Here is a 13,109-nt window from a genome sequence, read left to right on the forward strand (position 1 = left end):
TAAAAAAACTATAAATTACTCGTCTATTGCTTTATCAAAAATTAATTTACCTCAGTAACTATTTATTCAGTATTCGTGTAATCATTTTCAAAACATTATTTACCTAGTCTCGAATTACCGCTTGGAGTGATGATGAGAGTTTAATTCGTTTTTAATGTTATTTAAACATAATAAATTATTAATATTATTTTTATTACGATCCATACGAAGTTATAATAAGCAGTAATAACTTATAACTTAATCACTTTGGTAAAAATGCCCTCAAAGCGTTGTTTAATCTGCAATCTCAGGGCTTTGTACGAATATGCCGGGTATTCGGCATATTTTGCGGACATGTACTGTCCCCACAGAGAATATGTAAGATATCCAATTTTCATTGTTAGCTGTTTCAAAATTGTGTTGACTATTTTTTTCGCATCATTTTTCATCGTGTCCGGCATCGCAGAGATTTACAACAGACCGATAGCTGAAGAAAGCGTGTTCGTATGGATTCACACCTCCGAGGAAGCGGGGGCTATACTTTCAACGATTTCACTAATAATAAATCTGCGGAAATGTCAGTCAAAAATCAATGAGTTAAATATGATGTTATATATTTACGATCGAGTCAAAGCCAGTCAATTGTGCTGGAAAATAGGAAATAGAAGATTTAATATATGGAATTGTATTCATTGGATAGCATATTCCTACGTTTTTTTAAGCGTTTGTGTGGAAATAATGTCTTGGTTTCTTATTATAAGATTGGATGACTACTTTTCAATTTTGGGAGCTTTAAACAGGTACGGACTTGCGTTCCTACAAATGCCTTATTACGGCATCCTAATTTTGGAGACAAATCTCTATTATTTGTTTATTCGAAAATGTTGTGACCATACAAAAAAATTACTTCAGAAAAAACTACAAAAAGTTAACGGCAGATTTCTGGATGAAGAGTTTTTGAAAAGAATACGATCATTGCACAAGTGGTATTGGTGTATAAATGAAAGTTTTCAAAGAAACGCTGGGATGAATAAACTAACAAGCGTACAATTGCCTTTATTATATTTTTTTTGGACATTCTCTTTTGTATTTGTAAGTTTTGTAGCAATTATAGGCAACGTGCAACCTGGTGTAAATGACTGCATAAGCATATGCAGGCGTATTATCATCCTTGTCATCAATGGCTCTTATCTAATATGCTGTGATTATTTAAGGGATGTGGTATGTTCTTCATTTATTCCACGTTAATCAAATAATAACAAATTAATTGTAGGGACAAGATTTAAAATCATTTATATTTAAATCACCAATTAACCAGTTACATCCTGAAGAGGCTAGCCAAGTAACTTACGTTGCTTTTATTTTTAATAAATGACTAAAAACCAAATGTGTTTTAGATTGAAATGTTTTTAATAACTTTATCAGAGAAATATCCAGTAACAGATTCAGCGAATATTATTACTCATAATCTGAAATTATTATCATCTGTAAGGACCTTTTTTAGTGTTAATTCACCATAATTTTTATAATGTTTCAGCTTTTTATGAATGTTCTTACTTATTGTTTGGTTGGAATTCAGTTTTTGATGTTCCGGCGAGAGACCATAAGTTAAAAAAATACAATACTGATCTTGCAACATTTATTTTTTGACATGCAATAATATACACATTTTTTCAATTTTATTGCATCTCACAGCAGTATATTACAAAAAAAAATCGGTTCACATGAAGGAAATTAGACTATATATTATAGAACACCATCCTAAATTCTAACAGTATTACAGATTCATTAATTGATGGATAATTATTTGATTATATTTATGTACACACATATTTCCTATATATTTAAGACAATCTAAACAGTAAATACTACAATTAAGGATACACGTAAACTTACTATTTAACAGCTTACTCTGATTTATCTAAAATTTCGTGTCCACATTTCGTGCACATTTTTTTGGAGTCCAAACAACCCTTAATAGATAATGGAATCTGATTGTCCATAGACTTCGATCTAGTCTGCCTCGGAAATGGTATTTGTAGAAAATCATCAGTCAAATAATCAGGTTCTTCATTCACATCTACAACATATTGTTACTTCGATAGATACGGCAAAATTATTCAGCAACCTGAAGGACTGCTACTTTTCTCCTCGGTGTCTTCCAAAACAGGTAAGTTGGCTGTTGCTTCACCCGGTTCCTGTTCTATGGGACTTTCAATGCCGTGGAACAAGTCCAACCTTGAGTCTAAGGAAAATTGTTTTCCCGACATCAGTATTCCTCTTATCCGTCTACGCATTGCTAAAAATATGTCTCTTAGTACGTTTCTACCTATATTTTCAGTCACATCTACAACATAAGCGTTAATCTTCATAAACGAAGATTCTATTACTGTACCTGGACTGTCTTGTGCATTTTGTCTCAGTTTAATTGTACGAGAAAAGTCGGCTAATACGTCCCCTTGATCGTAAATGGCGGCAAAAGAGCCGTTTACTATTTTCGGCGACATAGGAGAATTAGAGAGAAGTAAACTTGTGCCAAAATTCTCATTCTTTTCCCTAGTATCTTAAATAGAACAATTGTATAATATAATTTATATGCCTCTGAATATGCATAACGACAAATGATGATATTAAATTTCTTACCACCAAGAGGAACTTTTTGCCTTTTCTCATTAACAAGATCTTTCAGTACGAGCGTTGCTACTGTAGCTATTTCCTTCCAGTCGGTAATGATGTCGTCCATGGTGGTTCTTGGCGACGTTACGGTGAACCTAATCACGTATTTTCCCTTCAGAGAAGCGGGCACACAATGGATTCTTCCTCTTGAGTTCAAACGTTTCCACAGTGTTTCAGTTATAACATTATCACCCACCAGTCGAAAAACAACCAGCCCTAAGTGCCGCTTGGCGGGTATTTCGAAGCGATTATCTACTCGTACCAAAGATTCAAACCTTTCGGCCAAATAAACAGACTAAAAATATATCCGATGTTGTCATAAAATTTAACTGAAACCATGAGACGTACCTGGCGAATATGTCTTTGCAAACCTTTAATGCCGTAGTTCCTGATAACAAACCACAGTTTTAAAGCTCTGAACCTCTTGCTCAGTGGTATTTGCCAATGCTGGAATGTAAACTTAAGCTTCAACATTTAAAATAAGTTAAAATACTTACCATGTAATCGATGGCCAAGCCCGAGTACTCGTGAGTTAAGTACAACGGATTTACGTTGAAAGCTCCATGCAAGGCACCGCTATTTTTTACCCTAAAATTACATATTTAACCTAACCCCTCCTATAATCGCATTTATTTCTAGCTTACCACATAGCAGTGCAGTCGAAGTGTACCATTAGCCACTTAGAAGGATTGAAAGCAATGGAACTAGCCTTTTCTATGCCTCTCAACCAGTCACGGTACTCCGGACAGATGAAAGCGCTTCCAGCATAAGCGGCATCTACGTGACACCAAACTAATTCATTGTAGCAGATTTCAGTTACTTCATGTAGCTTATCGAAAGCACAAGACCCAGTGGTTCCCAAAGTAGCACAAACCTAAAATTATATTACGAAGATTTTGGGCACCTAATTGTTTTTAAAGATTGAAATTGTTTAAAGAAAGTTAGATTAATAATTAAACACATACTAATATATGTAAACAAAATTGTTTCTAAACAATCTTACGATTTAAGATCTTCGATCACTATATATAAAAATCCAAAGTAAAAATTCATTCCTCGTGTTTGTACTTTATTAAAAAAATTGAGCAGTATTTATAATGAGATTTTTATTTTATTTCTTTTTTGTATCAATTATGAAAATGAATAAAATGACGCAAGATGGTTTTTGCATTCATACTCCATTAGTTGATTTGAATTGTAATTGCAAAGAATGTTAGTTAAGGAAGAAATCAGACAATATTAATTGCATCCAGTGGGATTTGGTCGATCTCAACGGTATTTATTTTAAGAAGATTCTCCCAATTAGTTATTTGTGGGGAAACGTTGATATACTTTATAAATCCTTTCTAAGACACTGGATTCATTCAGTGCTAAATTACGATATAGCTTGCACAAGGCCGTTTTTTTTTTTAAATTATTAAATTTCATATAAAATTACTTACCCAAAAGGGTATCAGTCCATTTTCTCTGTCTTCCTTAATGGCCTGCAGTAATTTAGATCCAGTCATTGACAAATTTTCGTCCGATTCAATGTATCTTAAAGTCACTAAACCTATTAATGCAGCTTTTTCGACGCTTGAATGAGCCTGATCGGAACAGTAGGCCACCAGTTTTCCGTTAATTTCATGTTTAGTTATATCCGGATACAGTTCTTGATACATTTTCATCGCCATGTATCTTCCAGCCAACAGAGATATTAATGTTGATTCACTGGCAGTAGTCTAAAATCAATAATCATATTTACGTGTAATAATTATCATTATTTACTATGTGTTATATCATATTAAAATAATTTCAGTTAAATTACTTGTATAACACCGCCTCCACTTCCACCTTTCCTATGCAAAAACTCATCTGGTAAACCAATCATTTTTCCCAGCCAATTCATTACCATCATTTCAAGTTCAGTACATGCTGGGCTTGAAGCCTATAAAGTATATTCCGTAAAAATAGAATCCATTAATTCATTCCTTAAGTTATATTTGTACCCAAGTAAATCCAATACAATTGATCGCATTTGTAATCATCTCGCCTAACATTGATGGATAGCTGTTCAAAGCTGGGAAATACGCGTGCATGTGTGGACTTTGCCAATGGGTTACACCTGGCATGATTATGGATTCCACATCACTAAAAATTTCCGACCAAGATTCGCCTTCCACAGGTGCCGAATCAGGTATCTGGTCCCTAATGAATCCCGGTTTCTTATCCGGAAACACTCGACGATCTCTAATATTCTCTAAGTAGTCCACAATATAATCAACCACTTCTTTACCTATGTTTAGATGAACAAGTAGAAAACAAATTTAGTCCAGCATTGTTTGCAAAACGGTTTGAAAAAAAGCCGTACACATTTGGTTTATTGAAGTGATGCGAACGATGTGATGAATTTAAATTTGTATTGGTTCCAAACAGAGGAAAATCGTTTGATAGAATATAACTGTCAAAGTAAGTTGTATGTATTTCTTAATAAGATCGGAGCGCAGCATTTATTGAACTATAAAACAAATTGGATTTGGTACATTTCCACATTTCAATATTGGTTAAATTGTCTACTTTATGTTCTTCCTAGCTACTAAATATCGATCTTGTTACTATTTTTTTATTCATACTTCATTTATAAATTATATCATCTCTGGTCGTCGAAACGGAAGTTAATTTCAGAATAAAAAGTAAATTGTGTGCGTCTGTTCAACGACATCCTTCGTAAAACTTTCGTAAAAACGTACTTACCAATTACTCTAAACTCCTTAGCGTCCATTATTACTCTAAAACAAATTCAAAATGTCAACTTTGTTTCCGTACACAAAATAACTTTCAAATGGCAACTAAAGTTTGGATTAGTCGTAATTTTATAAACAACATTATCCAAAACTAAAACTGGTTGACACCGCTAAGGTTTCAGCAAAACTTCCAAAGCTGCTAAGCTTTTTATTCTAATCCAATACACCACCATGATTAATTATCTATTTAGTAAATTTACATTGCGTATATGCGCCGGGAATACATTTTAATTGCACTTTAACAGTGTTTACATATAATCGAATTTGCCTAATTTTAGTCAGTTAAATATTGAGTTAATTATAATAATATTTAGCTTACACGTAAAACACTTTTATATTCCTGTAGAGTTTAGCTTTTTTAAAATAAAAAATAATATTACATTTTTATAATATTTTTGAATAAATTACTGAGAAAAATTAGTTTACAATAATTTTTCAAGTTAAAAGTTCAAATATACTACTGCGTATATTTATAAATGTCTACAACAAATATGTATGAAACGTTAATAGGTATTTTATAATAACTACTGGAGTTAACCAATTTCACACCCCTGCAAACATTTTTCATAATTAGTACAAGACCATTTAATACATAAAGAACAAATTCTTAAACAACATCCTACTACTAACTGAAAAAAAGCAGATACATAGTTTGACCACAAAAAAAAATCATCAAACTACTATACTGATTTTAAACTACTAAAATACTTATTCAAAAAGGCAATAATAGATTGTAACACTCACCTAATTAAATTAAAATATGATTAGGATTATGTTATGCTGAAAGATTTCAAGACTACTTTTACACAACACAGCAAATACACTGAAGCCAAATGATAGCAACAAGTTAGTGACAACGTGCTTTATATAGGGTTTCCCTCCACCGTCGTTCCGGGCTCTATTTTATCGAGTTTTTTCGCGTATACTCCGAACACAATTAAAGTTTTGTGCTATGACAATATTTAAGAACAGCATCTATTAAGTATGAATATGAGTTAATTTTATATTAAATAGGTTTTAATAGTTGGAATAGTGTCAGCAGATTTATGTGGGTCCAACAGATCTTTAATTACACTTTGCGCATTCGCCAAAATTTTAAAATGTATGTTTGTGCTTAATGTAGTCAATAGCAACTGTCACTTTGAGTATCACCTTAAAAATGGCTTTTGCACAGCTAGTATATAAATCCTTAAAAATACAATCATTAAGAAACTCTCTGCAAGTAGAAAAGGAGGAATGTGTTAAAGTAGTGAAGAAACAAATCAGTAAGGTTCACAGAAGGCGTGTAATTCATTACTGGTTGGACTTTAAAGAATATGTTAAAAATTGGCGACCGTGGTCTAAACAGAAAAAGAAACCATGTCCAGGGGTTAAAGATGATCCGTGCTACCAGATTATCTATGAAATAACACACGAGGGAAGTTATTTAAATTATGCAGTAAAAAGTATCATAGGATTTTTAGCAGGATTTTTCCTGACTTATCTGTTTTTCATAATATTGACCCTGCAGATTAGCATGCCTATCACTAAAGCTACAGCTCTATGTTCTATTATTGGATGCATTTTAACCATAGGACTGGCTTTCAGCACTAAAGTACGGTAAGAAAACGATAGAAGCAAATAATTTAATATTTACAATGTAAGAAAATACAGAAAATAGGAGAACCACTTAATTTATTTTATATTATACAGACAAAACGTCCTTGAGAAAGCAAATGAATGAATTTCTGCAATCTAATTAAATTCATTTAACGCTCTACAACCTACTATTATGTAAAATTCATTTAATTGTCTGCAACTTTAATTAATTCATTAACTGAATTTTGATCTTATAGAATATAAAATTGGTACGTAAATTGATGTGGCCCCATTTTTAGGTGTATACTGTTTCTTTTAATGCCCGTAATTTTTTCGAAAAAAGGCCGGAAAGTACTTCTCGGATACATTTTAGTTCTAGCAGTCAACGGACCAGCTAAAAATACGTTAAACAATATGGGAATCTTAAGCGAATCTTTAACCTGCACCGAAGTAATTGCTATTTTTTATTTTCCACACGCACAATAATTTTTAAAATTTTTCAGGAACAGCTAAGATCTATAGTAAACCAAATACGAGAAGCTATAGCTAAACCGTTTCAATCACTCAAAGAAACTCTAAAAAAACTTTTGGAGTCGGTGAAGACGGTAATTCACAAACTTAAAGGAATCCTTACAAAAATAAAACGGATAATTATGTCAATACGTAAGTTTTCCAATAAAAAATGGTAAAATCAAATAACTCGTGTGAATTTTTAGTGAGAGTAATCAAAAAAACCATTCAATTTCTTATCAATTTACTTAACTTCTGTAACAAAAAGTTGGGTACACCGTACGAACGTTGTGCCAAGGTCTTTGAAAATGCTGTAGATGATTGTACTGCAAAATTAGGTCCTTATTTTAGATGGCTTTGCAACATACCGTACATTGTGAAGGGCGTGTGTTTCGTTGCGAAACTAGCAGACGCAATCTGCTTTATCAAAGACTGGCTTAATGAATCGATCATTGGTCCTGTGACGAGGGGTATGTATTATTTTATAATATTAAACTGATAAAGGACGTCCAATTTTTAGGTACCAAAGGATTCATGCGACATGTAAAGTCGCTGCTTTATGTAAAGTTAAAATTTCATCATCACTATGAATACAACTTAGAGCAGACCAAAAGTATGAAGGAAATTTATATGGGAATAATCAAAGAAATTAAAGCTAGGACTGTAACAGTTAGATCTCTTTTTAGCATAATGGCGTCCTTAGCCACATTGTTTTTTTTGTTTATTATATTTACGTAAATATTTTTTTCTATTATAAAATCACGAGCATTTAATTGATAAATTGTTTTTAGAGTGATTGAATACCGCTTCAAGTTCTTAACCAGCGCCGGATTCGATAATCGGTTTATAACAACTGATTTTATAGATATTGACATGCAAAGAGCAAAACAAAAACGGGAAACTGTTCTACCGCTAAACAGTACAGAAGATAAACAGTATATTAAGGTAAAAATTATCTAGTATCGAAATATACATTGAAGCATTAATTGCATGATTTTTAGATAACATCATTTGCTTTGGTAAAGTCGGAGAAACAAGAATTATTAAAGAATGTGTCAGAATTAACGACCAGCGCAATTAAATTTTCTACGCATATGGCAACGGATTATGCATTATATTGGATTCTCGATCAGATTTGCTACTACGGAAAATTTCAAACAAAAGTTAAGGGTTGGTAAAACCAAACTAAAATACTCCTAAATGGTTCATATCTGGCATTTTTAGCACCCAACATGCCTACAGTTATTGTCAGAGGCAAAGGCTTACTGGCCGATCTTTTAACTTCAGTAGTGAAAGCCTTTCAACCAATTAACTTGGAGTTAGAAATTGATACAGTTCCATGTTTGCCTATTCCAATTCCTCCGGATTTTGGTACCTACATACACATACGTACAACATTAAAATGTTTGTTCAAAACTTTTTTCTATAATTGTCGTTTTAGTCATATTATTGTTTGCATGTTTGGTACTAACTATATTAGAACCATACGGTCTGCGATTTAGGCACTACATTATGTGCTACTATCATCCGTTAAGAGGAAAAGAACGCGCGATTTGGTTATACAATCATATTTTAAGACAAAGGACCAATTTCCTTACATTTGCGCGAAGGCAACTTAGAAGAAAATTTTTAGGAGATAAAACAATAGAAAAAGTCACATTGCTCGAATGGTTCCTCGCAAAATTTAAGTAAGAATCACGCTGAAATATATGCAATATAAACTAGTAATTAATATATTTTTATAGATACGGCGATCGGATGGAGACCAAACAAAAAGCTTGCATCCTTTGTGGTTTAATAATACGGGAGAATGACCAGATCATATTTCACAAATGCATTACTCCGGGATGTGGCGGATTATATTGTGATCCATGTTTCAAAGATTTAAAGCAACAGTGCACTGTCTGTTTATCACCTTTAGAGTATGGCGATCTTTCTGATATTAGCGAAGAACAGTAAATAAATTTCATTGTTTTTATACCAATATTAACTTATTTAATATTTTTAGGGACTCATCCGAAGATGAGGCTCGAAAGAAACAAATTGAAGCACGTGAAGAGGGTGATGATGAAGGTGAACTAGTCGACTACGACACCGAGAGTTCTTTTTATTCTATAAGTTATCAATACAGCAAAGATCTTAACGAAGTTAATAACAACGTTATTAGTTTAACATCTTTTAAAGACGTGGAAGAGCAAAAAAATGTCGATTATGCGTCTATGGAAATTTTTAGAGATATTGAAGAAGAGACTGTGAAATCTCAAACTAATCTCCAAAGAACTTCTACAATTTCAGGACTTGAAGATTTGTTCACGTCAGAAAGAGATATATCTGAGCAGCCAGGTAAAAATGTATTTTTAACATTAGTACAAGTTTTAATTTGATTTGCAGGTGATTATGAGGATGATTTGGGGAATGAAACTAATAAAGGAGATTCTGAGATGCCGACCATGACAGAAACAGAAAATCAATCGATTCATTCGTCTACTACCGTATCTCCTGAAACGCATACGACACGTTCGCAATCTAGTAAGGTCAGCTCTGTCGATTCCATAATAAAGAGATTTCAGAAAACCCAAAAGCGTGGCGCATTCTTAGCTGACAACATCCAACAAACATTTAAGTATAGAGTCAAATATAGCGAAGAAAGTGAAACAAATAAGAAGCATCATAGTTCTTCTTCCGAATCTTCAAGAATAACTATTTTTAAACCACCAAAAACTAGAAAAACGAATAAAAGTACAGTCCCTCCCAAAACACACTACGTTAACGAAAGAGAAGCAAGAAAACGTTTAGAAAACAAGGCAAGACAATATTACAAAAAAGCTTCAGCAATGACGTCGCCGCGGACTTCGCACAAATTAAAAGAAAAGAAGCGTGAAACAAAAGGGATTTTTAAAAGACTATCAAAGGTAAAAATCTAAGTATATATGTATGCCATGCATGTCAATATGACATTGTCAAAGTATATAAATGAAATGTATTCATCATTTTTCAAATTTTAGAGGAAGAGTAGTGATGAAGAAAAAATCGGCGCCCACGAGAGTGTGGAATTGTTGAACTTAAATTATTCTGATGTTCAAGATTCTACGACAGAATTGAATCAATATTTAAGTCAGCCGTCTAGCAGCAACGATTAAGAATTATATCTTAAATTATTATTCTCAGCTATATTTGTTAATCGTTTCTTATTAAATTTATATTACGAATTTACGAATATTCTAAGTAATTCACTGAAAATCGGACGTTGTAATAAACTTGAAATTACATCATGAGCAACAAAAATCGACGGTATGCAATGGATGTAGAGGAAAGTGATGATAGTCAGTTATGCGAAGATGCTGACCAAGAATACCTTAATATTGACAAAAACGCTCGACAAATGGGGACTAAAAAAAAAGTATATAATTGTGTTGGGGATAAAAACGTCAGACGGAAGAAACAAAATACAGAAGAATGTTATATGAGAGAAGGTATGGAATCACTGGAATCTCTATCTCTCAAAAATAAAACACAAGAAACAAGCAATTGTCAAGATGCTAGTAATAATTTCAGTTCTGAAAGAGAATTTGTTAATTTAGATTCCTTAGAGAGGTGCTGTAATTGTTGGTGTAACGACATACATTTGTGTAATGAAATTTATGAGGATAATGAAGAAAGTGAATATGAACCGAGAAATAAAAATATTATGACGGACACGTCGCCTAGCTGCGAAACCTTCTCTGGAAATACGTATGTTTTAAATACGATTTTGTCTCGACCTGTTTTGAAAGATCAGGAAACTGAATGCGAATCAAGAGGACGAAATATTTCAACAGATAAAAGTACCTTTACGGTAAATACATGTGGAGGTATGTCACACAGGTCATACAAACTACACTCTCAAAAATATGAAAGACCTCAATCGACTGAGACCAATTTCTCCGAAGAATGTGAAACAGAATATGATACTTCAAGGAAGAATGTTTCGACAGATATGAACAAGCCCAATAATTGTACTGGGAGAACTTATATCATACATCACAGAGCTGATTGGTCAATTGAAACAAAATCATCGAAAAATGAAGAGAGTGATTGTGAGCCCAAAAAAAAGAACAACTCAACAGATATGAAAACAGCTCCTTTGCCCTTTTATGCAGATTTTCAGGAAAATGCTCACAGAAAGCTCTATAAAGAGTCTAATGTGACAAAATCAATAGAAACAAAAACTTGCAAAGTTAAAATACATAAGATATGTAATTGTTCCTGCTGCAAAAAGAGCAATTCAAAACATTTGCCTTTATGTATACCTGCACGCCCACAACCGCCGCCGCGACCGTTTCATATACCTCCTCCTCCTCCCCGCCAATTGCCACTTCCTTCTCCTCCAAATCACTTGCCGCCTACATCCACTAATCGCCCGTCATGTTCCCCTCGACATCTGCCTCTTCCTTCACCACAGCATTTACCACCAATTTCGCGACACTTGCCTCCACCTTCTCGTCATTTGCCTCCTCCTTCTCGTCACATACCACAAAGACGCCCCACAGTTTCCCCTCATCCTCTTCCGTATCTTCCACCTTCGGAAGATCCATACGCCAAGTCTAATATTGGAGAAAAAATATGCAAGTGTCCCAAATGTTGTCAGCAAATTGTGCCTATCAATGAACCACAAGCTGTTTCCCCAACTAGAAGGCACCACCAACCGTCAAATGGTAGCTATTGCAAGTATAAGCCGCGCGAAAGAAAAAAATATGAAACAGAAGCAAATAATTCGCCACTAACTATAAGGATGCATCCTGACAACTATCATGAAGGACAGATAAGGAAGACACCAGCAAGAAAAAAGTGTCCTTGTCGTTGCCAGTTAATTGAATCATATAGACCTCAATCACAGAACCAACAAACTCAAACAAAAGACATAAGTAATGATGAAATGACGGATTATATATGTAACTGCGAAAATTGTTGTAAAAAGCGTTTCGAAAATGATGAACCCAGTTATGATTGCACGAGTTACTATAGTGAACCAGAGTCCGACTCGAATGATTTGTCGCTACCCTATCAAAACACTGATGAATATATGGAGCTGCTTGAAGAACTGGAAAAGAGACTCTTATGTAGAAATCGCAACAGGGTTCTCAAAACACTGGTCGAATTTGAAAATTGCGGACAACAGAACAAAAGTCCGAGAAAGTCGCATACGCGCCATACGGAAGACAATCGGAAAAAGAACAACAACGAGACACATAGTCCAACACATTGTCAAAAGAAGTGTCCGCTAGAACCTAAATGCAAAAGAACCGAATATAGATGCACATCGGAAAAGGGGGATTGGGATCAAGAGTATCACAATTCTGTCAGGCGTAACTGCAATCTGCCGAGTTCCAGAGTCAACAACTCGAAATGGCGGATGATACGTACAGGTGACTGGCAAAAAGTGGAAGAAGAGGAAGATGAAGACGACTGCCATTGCAGAAGCTTCAGTGATCCTAATTCCGGATTTATGAGCGACATATCCAGTCCATATACTTAATATTTAATTATTTGTTGTATATTTCTAATTACAAATTACAGTATAGAATTAAAATAGTATACACAATA

The 13,109-nt window shown here is 33.8% G+C and overlaps 3 protein-coding genes across 4 annotated transcripts; 2 read left to right on the forward strand and 1 right to left on the reverse strand.

The window, feature by feature from the left end:
• Positions 1-1,694: 1,694 nt before the first annotated feature.
• On the reverse strand, positions 1,695-6,247 carry LOC109595135 (histidine decarboxylase). Of its 2 annotated transcripts, none has more exons than XM_049970365.1 (12): positions 6,183-6,247; positions 5,389-5,423; positions 4,644-4,930; positions 4,463-4,582; positions 4,098-4,376; positions 3,300-3,529; positions 3,153-3,243; positions 3,004-3,102; positions 2,623-2,950; positions 2,375-2,542; positions 2,108-2,326; positions 1,695-2,059 (listed from the first exon to the last, which is right to left on the reverse strand). In XM_049970365.1, exons 2-12 carry the CDS (start codon positions 5,414-5,416, stop codon positions 1,887-1,889), a joined length of 2,022 nt encoding a protein of 673 aa, XP_049826322.1. In that variant the 5' UTR covers positions 5,417-5,423; positions 6,183-6,247; the 3' UTR covers positions 1,695-1,886. The 2 variants fall into 2 exon arrangements, with proteins under 2 accessions (XP_049826322.1, XP_019865995.2); XM_020010436.2 differs by having other exon boundaries at positions 2,108-2,278; positions 6,183-6,246.
• Positions 6,248-8,577: 2,330 nt separating this feature from the next.
• Positions 8,578-10,666, forward strand: LOC126266188 (uncharacterized). The gene is made up of 7 exons (XM_049969549.1): positions 8,578-8,696; positions 8,751-8,915; positions 8,968-9,214; positions 9,272-9,481; positions 9,535-9,869; positions 9,918-10,438; positions 10,532-10,666. The coding sequence occupies exons 1-7, from the start codon at positions 8,621-8,623 to the stop codon at positions 10,664-10,666; spliced, it is 1,689 nt and encodes a 562-aa protein (XP_049825506.1). The 5' UTR covers positions 8,578-8,620.
• LOC126266437 (uncharacterized) lies at positions 9,981-13,109 on the forward strand. Its single transcript, XM_049970364.1, has 2 exons — positions 9,981-10,438; positions 10,532-13,109. The coding sequence occupies exon 2, from the start codon at positions 10,798-10,800 to the stop codon at positions 13,039-13,041; it is 2,244 nt and encodes a 747-aa protein (XP_049826321.1). The 5' UTR covers positions 9,981-10,438; positions 10,532-10,797; the 3' UTR covers positions 13,042-13,109.

Source organism: Aethina tumida, chromosome 1 (genome assembly GCF_024364675.1).
Source record: "Aethina tumida isolate Nest 87 chromosome 1, icAetTumi1.1, whole genome shotgun sequence".
Taxonomy (NCBI): domain Eukaryota; kingdom Metazoa; phylum Arthropoda; class Insecta; order Coleoptera; family Nitidulidae; genus Aethina; species Aethina tumida.